This window comes from Onychostruthus taczanowskii, unplaced genomic scaffold, assembly GCF_017590055.1.
Source record: "Onychostruthus taczanowskii isolate IOZ18803 unplaced genomic scaffold, ASM1759005v1 scaffold91, whole genome shotgun sequence".
NCBI classification, from domain to species: Eukaryota; Metazoa; Chordata; class Aves; order Passeriformes; family Passeridae; genus Onychostruthus; species Onychostruthus taczanowskii.
The window spans coordinates 2,341,788-2,361,014 of NW_024507105.1; the positions used below are offsets into that span (position 1 = coordinate 2,341,788).

At 57.3% G+C, this 19,227-nt stretch overlaps 3 protein-coding genes across 4 annotated transcripts; all 3 read left to right on the forward strand.

The window, feature by feature from the left end:
- Positions 1-3,226: 3,226 nt before the first annotated feature.
- Positions 3,227-10,326, forward strand: LOC121347608 (membrane primary amine oxidase-like). The gene is made up of 5 exons (XM_041426371.1): positions 3,227-3,925; positions 4,037-5,906; positions 7,667-7,952; positions 8,168-8,297; positions 9,070-10,326. The coding sequence occupies exons 2-5, from the start codon at positions 4,340-4,342 to the stop codon at positions 9,352-9,354; spliced, it is 2,268 nt and encodes a 755-aa protein (XP_041282305.1). The 5' UTR covers positions 3,227-3,925; positions 4,037-4,339; the 3' UTR covers positions 9,355-10,326.
- On the forward strand, positions 10,020-13,418 carry LOC121347553 (primary amine oxidase, lung isozyme-like). The gene is made up of 5 exons (XM_041426267.1): positions 10,020-10,100; positions 10,348-11,110; positions 11,197-11,482; positions 12,192-12,321; positions 12,483-13,418. The coding sequence occupies exons 1-5, from the start codon at positions 10,020-10,022 to the stop codon at positions 12,783-12,785; spliced, it is 1,563 nt and encodes a 520-aa protein (XP_041282201.1). The 3' UTR covers positions 12,786-13,418.
- A 152-nt stretch (positions 13,419-13,570) lies between these two features.
- Positions 13,571-19,107, forward strand: G6PC1 (glucose-6-phosphatase catalytic subunit 1). Of its 2 annotated transcripts, none has more exons than XM_041426381.1 (5): positions 13,571-16,699; positions 17,190-17,299; positions 17,627-17,735; positions 17,952-18,067; positions 18,166-19,107. In XM_041426381.1, exons 1-5 carry the CDS (start codon positions 16,470-16,472, stop codon positions 18,675-18,677), a joined length of 1,077 nt encoding a protein of 358 aa, XP_041282315.1. In that variant the 5' UTR covers positions 13,571-16,469; the 3' UTR covers positions 18,678-19,107. The 2 variants fall into 2 exon arrangements, with proteins under 2 accessions (XP_041282315.1, XP_041282316.1); XM_041426382.1 differs by having other exon boundaries at positions 17,627-17,694; positions 17,914-18,067.
- The last annotated feature ends 120 nt before the right edge of the window (positions 19,108-19,227 follow it).

Below are 19,227 nucleotides of genomic sequence, written 5' to 3' on the forward strand. Positions count from 1 at the left end.
CCAACTGCGTTGAGCTGCTGTGTGGGAGCAGCACTTCCCCTTGTGTTTCTTTGTATTGATTCCTTTTAATTTGTTCAGCTTTCTTTGCGAGATGAACCTATGTAAACTTTTACCATGTTAAGAAATTAAAATAAGGTACTTGGAATTCTTTCAAGGCAGCCCCTTGTGTGTGATGCTGGGCTCTTAGGCCATGCAGTTTTAGTGTCCAGTTCTGGTTCTGCTTTTCTCACACTCAGTTGCTCCTTCCCTTCATTCTCCTCATTCCTCTTTGTTATAAACTAATCTGCTGTGTAGGTGGTTTCTGTTCCATCAGCATGCCTCACGTTGGGCATGATTTTGCCCATGGGCTTGGGATTGATGGAATCTGTCCCTTCTCAGCCCAGAATGGGACTTGGGCTGTCCCAGTTCAAACAGACGTGGTGTTTCTCTGAGCCTGCAGTTGCTCAGGGTTTCTCTGCCAGGCAGGTGTCTCGTGGCTGTCCTGGATGCAGCACCCAGTGTCTCTGTGGGGCACACATCTCTTGCTCCTGGCTGCCCCCTGTGTGTGGTACCCAAGGAGAGGCAGCTGCCCTGCAGTGCCCTCTGCTCTTCTGGGCATCATCCTGTTCCTGCCTTCCCTGTGTGCTGGGGCACTCCAGGCTCTCCTGAGTGTCCTGCCCCCATCTGCAGGGCTGCAGCCCCTCTGAGCCAGCAGAGGGTCCAGGGCTGGGTGCCAGACTGGGGTTGTGCCTGTCCTGGTCATGGTGCTGCCCAGCAGAGTCTGACTGGCCCTGGGAGCAGCTGCAGACTGGAGCTCTGGCTGTGGCACCTCCGGCTGCCCAGGAGTGGGAGCAGCCACTTGTGCAGGGAAGTTCCTGCAGTGTGGGAAAGCCCTGCAGGTGCCTGACCCGTGCAGGGAGGGGGCACTGAGCTGCACACAGATCCCAGGCCAAGGCAGCTGGAGCAGAGCCCAAAGGAAGGACTTGCTGGCAGGACTTGGTGTGGTGCAGCACGAGAGGCTCCTCCTCACCCCAGTCAAAAAATCTGCACTCCCAGGGAGCCAGTGCCAGCACTCCCATGGTAGGATGGAGCACCCAGGACAATTGTCCTGGCAGGTGCTGGCAGGGAGTGGGGTTCCTCTGTGGGAGCAGGGGAGGGTTTGTTTTCTGGGAGCAGTTGCAGTGTGCAGTCAGGGCTCTCTGCTTCACCAGTCCTTGAAACATCCCAGCTCAAGTGCAGGGGAGGAGAATAATGGCTCAGCAGCTGTGTGCAGCCACAGCACTGCCAGCAGCACAGCTGGAATGGAGCAAGGGTCAGGCAGGTCCCACTGTTGTGCTTTGCATAAGCTGATCCCATGAGGTGAGGCATTGAGAGTGGGAGCTTTCTGAAGTCTGAGCTCTGGTTTGGGGCTTGCTCAAGCCTTGCTGGTGTTGGGAGTGTTGGCAGGGGTGTTCCTCCTGTGCCCTTTCCCCAGCTGTCACAGTTACTGTCTCTGAGTTTCCCCAAGCCAAAACCTGTCTGGTTTGGGTTTCAGTAAATTTCAGATGCTATTTTTTGCCACCTTTACCTTTCTGTGTGCGTGAAAAACAGCACTCCCATCTCCCTTGCTGTGTCTGGGGAACGTGGGCAATTTAGCAAATACAAGATGGGCAGTGCCTACAAGCAACCACACAGCCAAAATAAAACATGGGTAGGATGTGAATTCTCCATGGGGTGTGGGTCAGTGATGGGCTGATCACACTGGGGACTGGCATGTGGGAAGCAGTACGTGCACTGAGCAGGTCATAAACAAGTTAGGGAGAAGTTACAAGTTGCTGCTGTTATTACAGAGACGTGCAATTTCTTTAATTCTAGGTTAGCTTTAAGCTGCTGCAGGCTCCTTTTGGAGAGGGGACACGAGCAATTCCATGATGTGTGTGGCCCCCAAAGAGCCTTCATTGCTTTCCATCAGGCAGCTATTGACACAGGTTCTGGCTCTGCAGACTTAGTTAATTACTCTGCTTCCTCAAATTCCTACTGCAGGATGAAGATGGATTTAGGGCTGTTTTGTTTATTCTGAATCAGCTTTAAACCAGCGCTGGAAAAATCCAGCAGAAACAGACAGGACTAAAAAACCTGTTATCAGACAAGGCCTCCGTGGCACAGGCTCTGCAGTGGGGCAGAGGCAGTGCAGAAAGCTGCCATCCTTATCCAGCAGCCCTGGGGTGTGTGCTGTGGTTGGTTTGTCATGGGGATGTCAGTACAGATTAGGGTTTCTCTTTCTTTCCAAGCCCCCAACGTGCAGAGAACCAGGAGTGTTCCCACAGTCTATTTCTGGATCTCTCTCAGCCCAGCTGCAGGGTTGAGTTGTGATTTGTGGGGCAGGAAGGCCTGTGGAGTTTTCCTAAACTACTGCTGTGCTGCTTGGAAAGGGCCCTTCTGTAATTGCAGCCTGTGCCGTGGCTTTGAGGAGCTGGAGATGCAAACCCAAGGGGCAAAGTCAGACCTGAACAATCTCTTTGTGCTTCTCAAAGGAAAGATCCACATGAGCTTTGTCCTGCAGCCATGGAGGTTCTGTTGCAGTCTCACCTTGGCTGTGCTGGTGTGTGTGCCAGCAGAACACTTGTCCCATTCCTGGGAGGCAGCAGGTATGTCCTGGCTGTGCTCCAAACCTGACCCAGGACAGCAGAGCTGCTGCTCTCTGCTCCAAGTGAAATGGGCACCATGTTCCAGGCCAAAACCAAAAGGGAATTTTTCTCCCAAGCCTAACCTCAGGTAATCCTTGAAACCTGACTGACTAGGAAATCAGTGCTGCTTTGCCTTGTTTGGGGTTACCCAGAGGCTTTTGATTCTGCTGCTGGGAGCTGATGAGAGCAGGTATTTCTGCCACCTGTGGCTGCTGTGTCCCATGCAGCCACGGCTCTGTTCTCCTCTGTGCTGTCCCTGCCCGTGCTGTGTCTGTGCTGCAGTGAGCCCTTTGCTGGCTCTGTGGCTGCATGAAGCAGAGCTGTGGCTCTGAGGCTCTCCTGGCTGGTGAGGCAGAGCCCTGTGTGCTGGCACAGATATGGTGAGTGTGTCCCTGGCCTCACAGCTGCCCTGAGGAAGGCTCAGGCTGCCATGGTGCTGAGGATAATGGAGTGTGTCCCACGGCAACGTGGCTTTCTGCCTTCCAGCCCGGTGTCTGAGCACAGAGGGGCTGAGCCCCAGGCAGGATGTGCTGCAGAGGAAGAACCAGGGGCTGGTGGGCGCTGTCTCCCATCAGGAAAATGATGCAAGGAAGAGAAGACGAGGGTGAGGTGAGGTGAGGCTGGCAGCAGGAGTGGAAATATTGGGTTGAATCTCCAGCCATGGTTCTCTTGGATGCCTTGTCCTACTCAGCACCAGCTCTGGGACTGCAGCCAAGGTGGTGAGTCTTGTCTACCCCGAGCATCTGCTGCGTGGCAGGAGGGAGCACCAAGTCCTGGCTGCCTTGCTCTGCCAGGGCTGTGAGCAGCACTGAGGCCAGCAGGGACTGTCTTTGGGGTGGCACAGAGCAGCTGTGCTGCCCAGCCTGGGCACTGTGGATTGGCAGCACTGACAGCAGGCACTGCCAGGTGTGGGTTCAGGGTCCTTCTCTCCTTGAGGGAACCTCTTGGAAACTGCACCTCGGTTTATCTGTGAATTGGAGGCAGAGACAAAGGCTGGATGATCCTGTGGCAGTGCAGTGTTGGGGATAAATTGGCTCAGAGCTGGTCTGAGGTGCAAACTAAGAGCTGCTTGTTCACAGCACGTTGGGGCCTGATTCTCATCCTGAACTACATCTCCATGCCTGCCAAAGTTTTTCTGCTGCTACATAGAAGGATGTGTTTTCAGCAAAGGCTTCCATGTGGAGACTGAAAAAAATTAAATAAAAAGTAACTCCAAGCTTGGAATGGTGTTGCCAGGGAGAATGTTTACAAGGAAGCAGCCTGATAAACAAGGAAAAGCGGTGAGTTGTAAAGAGGTGAAATTGTACAGTGTGGCAACAATTCCCAGCTTGTCAGAGCCTCACAGTGGTCACAGCCACCACAGGCTGACTGCAGAATCTCCGTTTTTACAGGCAGCCTCAGGAAAGCAGGCTGGACTGAAAAAGTAACGGAATTATGTGGAACTTGTCTGAGTCACTGACCCTACATCTCCACAAGTTCTTTCAGGGCACTGCTGTGAAGGAGGACCAAAGAGGCTGCAGCTGAGAGGAGATCTGCCCTTTCTGGTCACCAATGGTTTCAGATCTCCTCCCCTAGCCTCTCCCAGTCTTTTGTACTTTCTGTGTTAATCCATCCAGTGCAGCATACACTGACAGAGGCAGGAGCTGGAAAGCCTGCTCTGAAAGTGTCTGATTGCTGCTGGACCAGCTGCAGGCATGAACCTGAAAACCGTGCTCATCCTCCTCGGTCTGGCATTAGCCACGATCTTCGCTCTGGTCTGCGTGCTGCTGACCAGAGAAAGGACCCCCAGAAGCTGCCAGCACCTGCCCCCGGAGCAGGAGGACACGGAGGATGGGCAGAGCCTGGTGTTTGCCGACCTGACAGCTGAGGAGATGTCCCAGGTGGTGCTGTACCTGCGGGGCCACCTCGGGGTGCCGCTGGTGGACGCGTCCCGTGCCAAACCCTCGGAGAACTGCATCGCCTGGCTGGATCTGCAGGTGCCCGCCAAGGCAGAGGTGCTGCGGTTCCTGGACGGCGGCGGGGCTCGTCCCCCCCGGGAGGCTCTGGCCGTGCTGTACTTTGGGCAGCAGCCAGAGCCCAACATCACCGAGTACGTGGTGGGGCCGCTGCCCGGGCCGGCGTACCACCGGGACGTGACGGTGCAGAAGTACGGGGGGAAGGTGCCCTACCACCGCAGGCCCACGCTGGCTGTGGAATACAAGCAGATCGGAGCGTTTCTGAAGAGCCAAGTGTTCCCCTCGGCTCCAGCTTTCATGCAACAAGTAATGGAGTACGACGGAGCCAATCTTGCCGCGGTGACGGCTGCTCCCCGCGGATTCCAGTCTGGGGATCGGGTCACCTGGTTTGTCCTGTTTCAGAACGTGAGTGGATTCTTTGTGCACCCGGTGGGGCTGGAGGTGCTGGTGGACCACAGCAGCCTGGACGTGTCGCAGTGGGCGGTGAGCAGGGTGTTCTACAACGGGCAGTACTACAGGGACATGGTGCAGCTGGAGAGTGCCTACGTGCAGGGTCGGCTCAGCGTGGAGAAGGTGAGGAGAGCACCGTGGGACGGGGACTTCTCGTCCATGAAGCCCCGAGCGCCTGCGGCCGCGCTGTTCCCGCTGCAGTTTGAGCCGCAGGGTCCCCGCTACAGCGTCAGGAACAACCGGGTGCTCTTCCAGGGCTGGAGCTTTGCCTTCGGGATGAGCGTGAGCACGGGCCTGCGGCTGTTTGACATCCGACACAAGGGGGAGAGGGTTGCCTATGAGATCAGCGTGCAGGAGGCGCTGTCCGTGTACGGCTCCAACTGCCCGGCCGGGATGTCCACCCGCTACATGGACGGCAGCTTTGGCCTGGGCCGCTACACCTCGCCCCTGGTGCCAGGGGTGGACTGCCCCTACCTGGCCACCTACGTGGACACGCACTCTCTGTCTGACAGCCTGAGGCCCAAGAAGAGGAAGGCTTCGCTCTGCGTCTTTGAGCACAACCTGGGCTCCCCTCTGAGGCGCCACTACTCCAACTTGCAGTCGCTCTACTACGGGGGGCTGGTCAACTCCGCTCTGGTCCTTCGCTCCATCACCACCGTGGGCAACTACGACTACGTGTGGGACTTCATCTTCTACCAGAACGGGGCCCTTGAGGGCAAGGTGCAGGCCACGGGGTACCCAAGCTCGTCCTTTCTCCATGGGGATGGCCTGAGATACGGCAATAGGCTTTGGGAGCACACCCTGGGTACGATACACACCCATTTTGTCAACTACAAGGTGGACTTGGATGTGGGAGGTAGGTCTGGGTCTTCTCTTAATGCCTGCCATTGTTCTGATAAGCCCCAGAGCTTTGGGGTTTGCCTCCTTATCCATACAGTACCTAATAACTCACATCAGAACTCTGCTTCTTTATTCTCCTAACCTCTTCTTTCATCGCAAATTTATTATTCGATCTATAAAACAGTCTGTCAAGGTCATTGAGTGGAAAGCAGTGGGAATTTCTGGGAGCTCTGTGTTCAGCTCAGGGAAAGTATGAAAGGTAGCAGCTGAAAAATGTTTGTGTTTCCTTGAGGCCTCCGGTCTGGCACGCTGTGTGTTGCCATAGGCAAGGCCGGGCAGACGGGGAGTTGGCCCTGTCTGAGCACAGAGTGAGCCTGCTTTCACAGCACTGCTGCTGCTCCTGGCACTCCTTCTCCCTTGGGAAAATCCTCCTGGTGTCTCACTGCCCCATGTAAAGCAGGGCAGGTATCCTGGTGCTCAGTGGGGCTGAGCTCCTGCAGATCCCTCCCCTTCTTCCCTTGAGGAAACACTGGGGTGTTGGATCCTGGATTGTGAAGCTGCTACAGCGACCCAGCGAGGTCCCCTGCTCCCGTGTGCAGTCACAGCCTGGCAGTGGATGTCTGCACAGGGTTTTTGAGTCCAGGATAGCCCCCTGCTCACAGTGAAGTGCTGGCAGCTCCCTGGAAGTGCAGGGATGCTCGGGGCACCTCTGAGTCGCCCAGAAGGCGATGGCAGCTCCTGCAGTCTGGGGACAGTGGGGCCACACCTGGTGCCTGTTGTTGAAAACAGCTTCTGTAAAGGCAGAGGGAAAATGTTCTACATCTGCACAGGACCAAAGAGGTCGCTGGTGGGCAGTGGCTACATCTGACCAGCCTAAAGAGAAATGCAGGGACAGGGAACAGGAACAGCCCCAGGGATCCCGGCTGTCTCCTGCCGTGTGGAAAGTAACCTCAGAGCTGTGTTGGTCAAGCTGCAGCTAACCCCAGAGCAAGCATTTGGTGTCCTCCTGTGATGCAGGGGTTTGTGTGGCCTTGAAAGGTGCTGCTGCTGTTTTTACAGTCAAAATCAGGGCTGGTACTGGTTCCTTCCTGCAAGCAAGGCTCAAGAATGTGCTAAAATACCATTCCTGTTTGGGGGTAAGGTCCTTTTCTGTGACTTCAATGCCCCTGTGTTTACAGAGCCTGAGCCCTGACTGCTGTACAGCCCTCCTGAGCAGAGCAGTGTGAATCCCAGACTGTTCCTGTGGTGAGAGGGGAGCCCTGTCCAGGCAGGAGGGCTCGGGGTCGTGCAGGGAGCTCCTGCAGATCCCTCCCCTCCTTCTCTTGAGGAAACACTTGGGTGTTGGATCCCGAGTTGTGGAGCCACTACAGTGACCCAGAGAGGTCCCCTGCTCCCGTGTGCAGTCGCAGCTTGGCTGCCCCAGGTGCCTCCAGTGTGCAGGATGAGCAGTAACAAACTTGTGCTCTAGTTAATTAGACTGTGCTTACATGGGAGGCAAACCTGTCCTTCTGTCCTGGGGTGGAAGAACATCCCTTGTCCCCTCTTGTCTCTCATTGCCTCTGCTGCAGAGTGGTGCTGCCCAGCTTGGACAAGTGTCCAGCCCTAGGTCCACACAGGGGGTGTTGTCATGGCACGTGGGGCTGCAGAGCAGCAGCTGCTCCTGGACAGGGTCGGTGCTCAGAGCCCATGGAGAGCAGGGAGAGCAGGCACTGTGATGTCCTTGGGGAACAGGGCACCGTGGGCACTCTCCTCAGTGACTTTGTTTTGGCTCCACAGGGGTGAAAAACTCCCTCGTGGCCCATGACATGGCATTTGAGATGGCACAGGCTCCCTGGAGCCCAGAGCAGCAGATAGAGCGGCCACGACTCACCAGGAAAGTCCTGGACACAGAAGACCAGGCTGCCTTCCGACTCCAGTCCAAGATGCCCAGATACATCTACTTTGCAGCCAACAGCAAAAACAAGTGGGGCCACCAGCGTGGCTACAGGATCCAGATCACCAGTTCTGCAGGGGACCACATCCCCGAGGCCAGTTCCATGGAGAGGGCCATCAGCTGGGCAAGGTCAGGCTGCTGTGGCTGGCGTGGCAGGCTCTCAGAGACCCCCTCAGCCCTGCCAGCTGGGAAGGCATTGCTGGATGTCCCTTGATGGGAGGCACAGGGAAGCACTCTTCTGGGCTTGCTCCATCCGAGCAGGCCTGTGCTCTGCAGGCTTTCAGGAGCTGATTTAGCTCTGCCCTGCCTCGGGGGGCTGCTCCCTTCTCTTTTCTTGTCCTCAGGTACCAGCTGGCTGTCACCCGGAGGAAGGAGGAGGAGCCCACCAGCACCAGCATCTACAACCAGAACGACCCCTGGACACCCACTGTGGCCTTTGCTGACTTCATCAACAACGAGACCATCACCAACGAGGTGAGCTGGGGTCCCTGGGCTGGAATGCAACACCCAGCCCAGGCTCAATGGGAGCTCCAAGGAGCAGGGAGACTCCAGCACCACCCCTGGGACAATGTGCCCAGCTTTGAGAGCAGCAGCCCAGAGGAAAGGGCTTGAGCATCCCCTTCTCTGTGTCTGCTTGGTACTTTGGTCAGAGAACATAGAGAGTGTGTGCAGAGCAGAAGCTTGTTTCTCCTGAAATATGAGTCTCCTCAAGCCAGGTCTCATAAGGTCTTGGAGATCTATTTCACACCAAAGATAGCTGAGCTACCTTAGAAGGCATAAAATCAGCAGAATGGCTTCTGTGATAGTGTTGGAAACAAAAAGGTTTTAATAAAAGGCAAAATAACAAACTCTTTACAGAGACAAACCGATCCAGGTGCAAGAGGCCCTCTTGCTCTTGGTAAAACACCTCACAAAAGCGATCACTCTGTCAACAAAAGACACATTCCTATATTCTCCCTGTGGAGAAATGCTGGTAAAACCTCATGAAAATCTCTGTGAGGCCAAAGTGAGGCCATGGAGGTCAAGGCAAGGGTCCTTCCACTGGGTGAATATCTGCAGCCATGGCTGTGGCAGGTCTTCGGGGAAGGGCGGAGCTTTCCCAGGAGAGAGGAGTTTGGTGTGTGGGAATGCAGCTGGCTGGTGCCCATCGGGGTCCCCCTCCTCTGTCACTCCCCACTGCCCCATGTGTATTTTGGTCACTGCAGCTTCTGAAGTAACCCTGGGCTTGTGGCTCTTCCCTGCCTAGGACCTGGTTGCCTGGATAACTGCTGGCTTCCTCCACATTCCGCACTCTGAGGATATTCCCAACACTGTGACCGTGGGAAACTCGGTTGGTTTTCTCCTGAGGCCCTACAACTACTATGACCTGGACCCCTCTATATACTCCCAGGATGGTGTGTTCTTCACCAGCGAGCAGGACTTTACAGCATGTGAAATCAACCCTCTTGCCTGCTTGCCCAAAACTGCCTCCTGTTTGCCAAATTTCCCCCCATTCACCTATGATGGTTTTCGAAATATGACCAGGGTTTAATGCTGCAGGATGGTGAGGAGATGTGGTCAGAGACACCAGGCTGACCGTTCTGTCTCCGATTTTCAGCTTTTTAGTGAAGTTGTCTCAATTTTCAGTTGTCCAGTGACTTCACATTTTGTCATTGCTTTTGAAATAGTGCTCTTGAAGAGGGAAACATGATTTTGCTAACATGATGTGAGATGGAAGTCTACATTATCTGTTAGTTCCTGAATTTGAGTCTATCGCCAGAGGAAAGTGAGGAGAGAATCCTGTTCCTCTGCTGTAGAAGCAAGTGCTGTGTAGTGCATATCTCAGGTTAAAATAATGAAAATGGTGCTGGTCCAATGCTCTAAAGTGTCTCTTTCTTACAACTTACAGCAGCGTCTCCTGGGGATAGTGCTGGACTCTGCCATGTTTCCTGTGCCCACAAACACCCAGCGTGGCTCTGGGTGTTGTCAGGGCACGGGGATGTCCAGCTGGAGGGCAGGAGGGACAAGCTGTGGTGGAGGTGGGCACTGGCACCAAGCTCTGTGGCTGTTGGGCTGTTGGGTCGTGGCCAGGACTGTGTGGGTTGTGGCTGTCAGGCCCTCAGTGCTGGGCACAAGGCAGGGATCTGGACAGGACCTTGCAGGAAGTGGTTTAATGGCTTTAATGGTTTCATCTTTCCTGGCTGTTGGTGATGCAGGATGGCCAGTGCCATTGCCTGTTTGGCTGGACCCTGTTCCCCTCCTCCAGCCCCATCTGCGCTAGGCTGTAACTCAGGATCGGTGGGCACCTTTGGAAGGTGACAAACAGCTGTCCCCTGCCCCCTGGCTGCAGGACCATGGGGATGCTGGCAGCAGCAGTGATGGCAGGGCTGTGTCAGGATGGGGCAGTGGTGCTGTGTTTAGCACTGCTCTGCACTGGGAAGGATTGTCTCTCCAGCCACTGCTTCCTGCCCAGCATCTGTGGGGTTAAGAGAAAGAGAAGTGAGAATGTGCTTATTCCCCCTAAACAACTGCATCCATCCTGGAGTTTGTGGCTGGCACACTGGAGGTGGTCAGGCTCAAGCAGCCCCAGGCTGATGCGGTTCTGGGCTCAATGAAGACCCGGCGCCTGCCTGGGCCCCCGGGCCCGCTGCAGTTTGAGCCGCAGGGTCCCCGCTACAGCGTCAGGAACAACCACATCACCTTCCAGGGCTGGAGCATCGCCTTCGGCATGAACCCCAACACTGGCCCGCGCCTCTTCGACATCAGGTACCGCGGGGAGAGGATTGTCTATGAGCTGAGCCTGCAGGAAGCCTTAGCCCTGTACGGCTCCAACTGCCCGGGGGGAATGTCCACCCGCTACCTGGATGGCAGCTTTGGCATCGGCAGGTTTGCCTACGAGCTGGTGCGGGGCCTGGACTGCCCCTACACAGCGACCTACGTGGACCGGCACTACCTGGCAGAGACGGATACTCCCAAAACCAACCAAAACTCCCTCTGCATTTTTGAGCACGACTCTGCCCTCCCTCTGAGGCGCCACTTCTCCGACTCACAGTCCTTCTACTACGGTGGGCTGAGGAAAAACACGCTGGTCATCCGCAGCATCTCCACGCTCATCAACTATGACTACATCTGGGACTTCATGTTCCATGCCAGCGGGGCCGTGGAGGTCCGGGTGCACGCCACTGGCTACATCAGCTCCTCCTTCTTCCATGGCCGAGGCACCGACTATGGCAACAAGGTTGGGCCCCACACGCTGGGAACGATGCACCTCCACCACATCCACTACAAGGTGGACCTGGATGTTGACGGTAGGTCTGGCCACCTTTGTGCATGGCTGTGGTTTACTGTGGCCTGGGCTGCAGAGCTTGAGAGGGTTTTCTGTTCTGCTTCACAGGGCAGCTGAACTCTGTGGAGACCCAGGATATGGAGTACGAGTTTGTCAGAGATCCCTGGAGCACACAGAGCACCATTGAGCGGCCATACCTCCGCAGGGAAAGGCTGCAGAGGGAGGATGAGGCAGCATTCCCACTCCATGTCCCCATGCCCCGCTACCTGTCCTTTGTCAGCCCCAATCCCAACAAGTGGGAACACCCACGCAGCTACAGGATCCAGATCATCAGCTTTGCTGGGAAGCACCTGCCCACCAACAGCTCCATGGAACGCTCTGTCAGCTGGGGCAGGTGGGTGCCAGGGCTGTGCAGCCTGAGGCTCAGCTGCTTCTGCTCCTGGTGGAGGGAGGTTCTCACCCCTGGGCAGGCCTGCACCAGGCTGCAGGGAAGGGTTAAACAAAGGGTTAAAGCAAACATGCTTTTTCAGAGCTTTTGGCTCTGAAATTTCCTTGACATATTGCTCAATAACATCTGCTTACAGTAGTTCACAGGCAGGAGTCTGACCCCACGTCAGACTAATTTAGAGCAACCCCATGTGTTTTTCCCTTTGAGGGGAAGTAGGCTGCAGAATGAATTCCTAAGGGAACCACTGGCATTGCCAGGTTGTGATATCTTCCCACGAGGACAGAATGCCTTTTTGGAAAATGCTTGGGATAAGCACAGACCAGTCTCACTGCCAGGGTGAACTGGTGGAGCTCATGCTGGGGAAGTCTGTGTGGGGAGAAGCAGCTGTGGCTTAAGGGAGTGCACTGGGCACTGAGTGGCAGCGTTTGCACCTGGATCCATCCACGTTTCCCAGCCATGCTGGAAAAGCCACAGGCGGCAAGGGATCCCCCACAAAGCTTGGAGATGCTGGGGCTGCTGCCCATTATTGCCCTCTTGGCCCTTTCCTCCCTGCCCCAGGGCAGACTGGGGATGCCCAGCCCCAGTTTGGCAGTGCCTCCCAGCTGGCAATGCCATGGCTGGTGTGGGCAGGCCCCTGTGATCCCTGTGCTGGCAGGTACCAGCTGGCTGTCACCCGGAGGAAGGAGGAGGAGCCCACCAGCACCAGCATCTACAACCAGAACGACCCCTGGACACCCACTGTGGCCTTTGCTGACTTCATCAACAACGAGACCATCACCAACCAGGTGAGCTGGGGTTCCTGGGATGGAGAGAAGCTGAACCTTGTGGGGACACCCTGGCTCCTGCCCTGGACAGAAGCTGCTCGTGTCCCAGAGCCAGACTGAGCAGCTGCTGGGCTGGCAGAGTCCTGCTCAGCCTGACAGATGCCTCGTTCCTCTTCTCCCAGGACTTGGTTGCCTGGATCACTGTGGGGTTCCTGCACATCCCTCATGCTGAAGACATCCCCAACACAGTGACAGTGGGGAATGGTGTTGGCTTTTTCCTGAGGCCCTACAACTACTTCAACGAGGACCCCTCAGTGGATTCACCTGACAGTGTCTACTTCAGCAGTGAGCAGGATGTTGGGGCATGTGGGGACAATCCCCTTGCCTGCCTGTCCCCTGCTGCCACCTGTGCCCCCCGCCTGCCCCCCTTCCACTTTGGGGGCTTCCTCAACCTCAGCCTGGCACCGCCTCTTGGCGGGCCCTGATGGGCCAGGGGCTGCTGCTGCCTCTCGGGTGGGTGCTCAGAGGGTCTCTGTCCCACAGCAGGACCTGCCCTCCCCCTGCCCAGGGTGTCCTGTGCTCAGGGTCAGGTTTTGGGAGAAGCTCAGCTCTTGTTTCAGCACTGCCAGAGGAGGACCCAAAGCCTCTGAAAAGCAGCTCCTGGAAGTGATTTTTTTGTTTCACCCTGGATGTCACCCTGTGTACTGTGGGGTGCCCACAGCCGCTCCCCTCCTCCGGGATGGGCTTCCACCACCCCCCATCACTGCTGCACACAGGGGCACAGTGCTGGCCACAGCACAAAGCTGCAGCTGCCCTCGGAGCTGTGGTCCAGCTGAGGTTTTGCCCACAGTGGCAGGAGTGAGTGGTGTGGTGCTGCTGTGGAACTGCCACAGGATGCCCAAATCTCCTCCCCAGCCACACAGCCATTGCAGCATCGAGGGCCAGCAGGGCCAGCTCTGCAGAGGGAGGTGCTGCCCTGGGCTCACTGGGAGGCTGCTGGAGGAACCCATGGCTACAGGAGCCCATGGCTGGGCCTCTGGATGGGCACTGCCCGGGCTGGCTGCCCCGTGTGTGCCCTTCCCAATAAACAAGCACTCGAGTGCTTCTCCTGAACAAACTCCTGGGTGCTGCTCTGTCTCCTGTGGCACGGCTGAAGCCCTGTTAGGGATGGCACTGGCTCAGCTCTGTGGGGCTCCCAGGGCTGTGGGGCTGCCCCAGAGCCTGGCACCGTGCCTGGCATGGCTGTGTGAGTTGTCCTGGCGATGCTCCTGGACCCCGGTGCTGGCAGGAGGCTCCTGCCAGGGAATATGGAGCAAACAAGGGAGTTAATGTTTAACAGTTGTTCTGAGCTGTGTTAATCAGTCCTGGGCTTGGCTGCTGCCCAGCCTGCTCAGCCCCTCTGTGTGGGGACCCTTGATTCCACACCCCTAGTGCATGTGCAGCTCTGGGCTGCAGGATCCCACAGAGCCCCTCCCCACCGTGCCAGGCTGGCGTGGCGACACCAAGAAGCTTGGTGACACCAGTGCCAGCCCTGGCCCATGGCTGAGATGCTAAACACTCACCAAAGTGTCCCTGGGGGCACGGTGGGTATCCATCCCCTCTGACCCCTCCTGCAGTGGATGGGTCTGTCCAGAACATGCTGAGAGGGGCTTGAGCAGCCCTAATGTCTGAGCATGTGCCCCTGGGAGCCAGCTCAGCTTGCTGCAGCACATGGGAGAGGTGAGGGGAGGCGAGGGCAGCTTGGGCCATGGCTCAGTGTGGGGCTGCAGCGGCCCCTGGGTGCCCTGGGCTGTGCCCAGAGGAGGAAGGTCGTGCCCAGCCAGCTCCCTGCCCACCGTGTGCCCACATGTGCGGTGCTGACGCAGTGACCACGCTGCCACAGCCCAGCCTGGACCTTGCAGCTGTCAGGGAACATTCCGGACCAAACACGGGCACTCCACGTGGCACGTTCAGCCCCCACTGGTGCTGTGCTGGCCAGAGCTGCACCTGAAACCTTGGGCAGCACGGCCGCAGCGTGTGGCAGAGCCTTGGGAGCACGGGCACAGCGTGTGCCAGAGCCTTGGGCAGCACGGGCACAGCGTGTGGCAGAGCCAGCATCCAGAGCCTTGGGCAGCACGGGCACAGCGTGTGCCAGAGCCAGCTGCCACTGCAGTCACACAGCTGGGCAGAAGTTGGGCTCCCCCAGCCTGGCCCCAGTCCTTCCTTGGAAAGCCAGCCCGTTTGCAGTTCACATCCCAGTGGTGCTGCTGGCAGGGCCGTACAGAGCAGCACCCTGAGCAATTGTCAGACCAGGCAGAATGCAGAACCCTGCAGTGCCCAGGCAGCTCTGCTGCCCTGCCCTGCCCCAGGTTCACACAGTGACTTTGGGGCTGGGGATTTATCCACAGGGCAGGGCATGGAGCAGTGCTGGGACCGTGTGGCACCTCTGGCACAGTCCTGACCAGTGGCATGTACACCTGGCTCTGCACAAACACACTGGGGTACTGGGCTGAGCCACTCTGTCCTCTGTGCTGGGAGGGAGGAGGTGGCTGCTTCCATCCTGCTTCCTGCTCTCTCCCCATTATGGCCCCAGTTTTCCTGCAGTGACTTTTTCCTAGGGGACTGGAGTGCTAGTCCCCATCCCCCAGCACCTTTTGCCCCATTTTCCGCTGTGAAATCTCCTGGGAAGGATTTATTGCTGATGGTTTCAAAATATTTTTGGAACAGAAGCCAAGTCTGTTGCATTCCTTCACGTTGGCCAAAGTCACTCTCAGTTGAAGACCCTGGAATGAGCTGTTAGGGAATTTATTTTGCAAGAGCAATTATGTTTCTCTGCAAACTCCTTTTTTGTTGGGATGTTTTGCTGGTCAGGAGCTCAGTCCAGGGTCTGGGACCACCTTCCTTGGGTGCAGCACGGCCAGGCTGGATGGGACATGCCTGCAGCAGGGCTGAGTCTGTGTCTGTGGCCTTTGCCTGCTCTCCTCCCAGGCCATCCATGCCCATATCCCAGGGAGCAAGGTTTGCTGGTGTTTTGCCTGGCAGACCCCATGGCTCCCTGGGCTCTGCATGGGCAGAGGGGCAGGATGGGGCCTGTAACTCCTGCTGTTTGTCAGCAGGACTCAGGACTGGACACAGCTCTCACAGAGACAAACAACATAGGGCAGGAGTTCAAGGATCCTGACATGAATTTTCTCAGGAGGGAGATAAGTGATGCATTTCACTGGCTGTTGATCATTAATGCCCTGCTGCCTGCTCAGCTCTGGTGGGTGCTGGCTGGGCACCCTGTGCTGCTGCCACAGGGCTGTGTCCAGGCACTGGCAGTTGTGGGTGACAAAGATGCAGTGCCAGCACTGCTAGCAGGGACAGCAGAGTGCAGCTGGGGTGGAGGGGATGCCATGGGCACTGCAGGATGAGTTCTGTGCTTGGCTCTGTACCCACAGCTGGGGTCTGATGGGGCAGGAGGGATTAACCCAGTGGAGCAGTGCTGGGAGAAGAAGTGCAGTCTCTATTTGCAAAGGTCCTTCTAGACCCACTAGAGATCAGAAGAACACGACTGGCAGCCAGGAGCATCCCAGGCCTGGCTGTCTGGGACTGCAGGGACCTCCAGGAACGGCTTTGAAAGTTTCCCATTATGCAAAGTCCTGGTTAAATTAGCCTGGCAAATGAGGAGGGGGGTGGGCAGTCTGCCCTCTGGTCCATGCACCCACAGCATGCTCCTGGGCATCCTTGCCATGCTCTGGTGGTGGTTCACAGGGGGGTGGCAGAGAGACCAGAGCAATTGACAGCCCTGGACGTGGCAGCTCTGCAGGACTGTCACACACAGAGTGTGGGATAATGGAGCAAGGGCTGTGGGTCAGCCAGAGCAGTGAGCTGTTGTCCTGGCTAGCTGGAGGAGCCAGCTGCAGGATCCCCCTGTGTGAGGGGATGGTGAGGGGCAGGGGATGGTGCTGGGGTTGGAGCACTGCGCTCCACGTGCCCTCGAAACCTGTTTTCCCCTTTTACGTAAGCTGTTCCAAACATGTTTGTTACAACCCCCTGGTGATGTACCTTTGGAAAGAGTGGTTTTGGGTCCAAAGATCAGTGCTGGGACAGTGACCTGCCCGCTGCAAACAAGACCCTGCAGAGTATAAAACCCCAGTGGCACAGTGGAGTACGGGACAGCCAGAGGCACGCCGAGGGCAGAGAGGAAGATGGAGGCCAACATGAACCTCCTGCATGATGTGGGCATCCAGACCACACACTGGCTGCAGCAACGCTTCCAGGGCTCCCAGGACTGGTTCCTCTTCATCTCCTATGCTGCTGATCTCAGGAATGCTTTTTTTGTCCTCTTCCCCATCTGGTTCCACTTCAGTGAAGTAGTGGGCATCAGGCTCATCTGGGTGGCTGTGATCGGAGACTGGCTCAACCTCGTCTTCAAGTGGTGAGTGGCCTCGAGCCAACACTCCCACCATGTGCTGGCACACCTGGAGTGATGTGGGCCAGATGGGTGCTCTCAGCCCCAGGGCTGGAGTAGAATAGAGTTCAGCCCCAGCTGGGCAGTGACAATGGTCACTCCTTCCCAAGCCATGCAACAACAGCTCTCCCCCTCTGCTCCAAGCAGAGATGGAGCCTCCTGCAAACAGAGCCTCCCATCAGCCAGGGCTGGTGCTGAGTGGGGGGATCTCCACAGAGCCCCTCGCCACAGGAGGTCATATTGACTTGCTTCCAGGAAGTTCAGCTCTGGGGCTGGGGCTGGGGATGGGGACATGGACAGGCAGTGTCAGCTGTCAGGACCAGGCAATCAGCTGGGTGCTGTGACTGTAAGGATGCTCTGCACCTTGTGGGTCCTTCGCTTCTTCCATCTCCCAGGACAGATCTAAATCTGCAGTTGCACCCTGGATCTCCTCAGATCCCTTCTCTTTTCTTTTTAGGATCCTCTTTGGGGAGAGACCATACTGGTGGGTCCTTGACACAGACTATTATGGCAACAACTCTGCACCAGAGATCCAGCAGTTCCCGCTCACCTGCGAGACTGGCCCTGGTAGGGTTCCCCGAGCCATGGGAGGGGATTGCAGCCAGGACAGGGGGTGCTTGCCCATGGTGACCTGAACAGGCAAAGAGGGGGGTGCTGGCCTGGCCTGCCTGGCAGCCTGCAGGGAGCACATGCCTCTGGACAGCTCTGGAGAGAGGGCCCTTGCTGCTGTGCTGCTGGGGACACTGGCTGTGCCTGCAGGGGAAGGAGGCAGGGCAGCCCCTGCACAGAGCAGACTTTGACCCTTGGTGAAGCTGTGGTGGATCAGCACAAACCCCTGTGGGTGCTCAGCTCTGGCCCATGCAGAGTCTGACCTGGCTCTCTCTTCTTGCCCAGGGAGCCCATCTGGCCATGCCATGGGTGCAGCAGGCGTGTACTATGTCATGGTGACAGCCCTCCTTTCTGCTGCTGGGGGAGAGAAGCAGTCAAGGACACTGGGATACTGGTAAGCTGAGTGCCAGAACCACCCGTGCCAGGCAGAGGTGGCTCCAGCACTGACAGGCACAGCCAAGCCCATCCAGGTGCAAGGCTGTGGGCTGACAGCTGGGTCTGCATGGGGACAGGCTCAGCGACAGCCAGGCATTGTTTGGAGTACATGATGGCAGTGCCATGGGCAGTGCAAGCTGGCCCTGGCACCAACATGGCCTCCTGTCCCTCACAGGGTGCTGTGGGCAGTGCTTTGGATTGGGTTCTGGGCAGTTCAGGTCTGTGTCTGCATGTCCCGAGTCTTCATTGCTGCTCACTTCCCCCACCAGGTGATTGCAGGGGTTTTCTCAGGTGAGTGTATCAGACCCCCCTCCCTGTCCCTGCAGCAGCACTGTGCTGGACTGCAGTACCTGCAGCACTGACCAATGCTCTCACTTTGTTACTGGCAGGGATGGCTGTGGCCAAGACCTTCCAGCATGTCCGCTGCATCTACCATGCCAGCTTCCACCGGTACCTGGGCATCACCTTCTTCCTCTTCAGCTTCACCCTGGGTTTCTACCTGCTGCTGTGGACATTCGGCGTGGACCTGCTCTGGACGCTGGAGAAGGCACAGAAGTGGTGCAGCAACCCTGAGTGGGTCCACATTGACACCACTCCCTTTGCCAGCCTCCTCCGTAACCTGGGCATCCTCTTCGGGCTGGGGCTGGCCCTCAACTCCCACCTGTACCAGGAGAGCTCCCGGTTAAAGCAGGGCCAGCAGCTGCCCTTCCGCCTGGGCTGCATCGCTGCCTCCCTCCTCATCCTCCACGTCTTCGATGCCTTCAAGCCTCCCTCCCACATGCAGCTGCTCTTCTACGCCCTCTCCTTCTGCAAGAGTGCTGCCGTGCCGCTGGCTACTGTCGGCCTCATCCCCTACTGCCTCTCCCAGCTCCTGGCCACACAGCACAAAAAGGCTGCCTAAGGCACCCCGACACCCCAGGGGTGTCTCAGGGGCAGCTGGGTGCACCTCAGCCACTGTTTGCCTCCCGCTGAGTCTGCACAGGCTGATTCTGCACTGGGAGCAGACCATGGAGGCTGGGCTGGTGGTGCTGCTGGGTGGCTCCCACAACACGGACCCACAGTGCCAGTCACGCTGGGCTGGGGCTGGCACAGAGTGCCCTGCATGCCCACGACTCCCCTGCTGTCCCTCCTGCACCCACAGGTTGGGGTCACCTGCCCAGGACGCAGCAGCAGCAGAGGGAGGTCCTGCGCTCCCTTGCAGCCCCTGGGGACAGGCCACCTCTGTGCTGCAGGGCTGGGGACAGCACCACTGGCAGCAGGGCTCTCACCTCAGCATGGCTGGGGTCTGCTGAAGAGGCAGCTCTGTGACAGGAATGGACAGACTGTGACACGGAGATAAGTGCCAGTGTGAGGGACCCCCAGCCCTGGGACATTTGGTGTTCACCTCTGTGTGATCAGTGTGGGGGGCACTCACACCCAGGTGTGCACATGCATTACGTGGATCTGTGCAC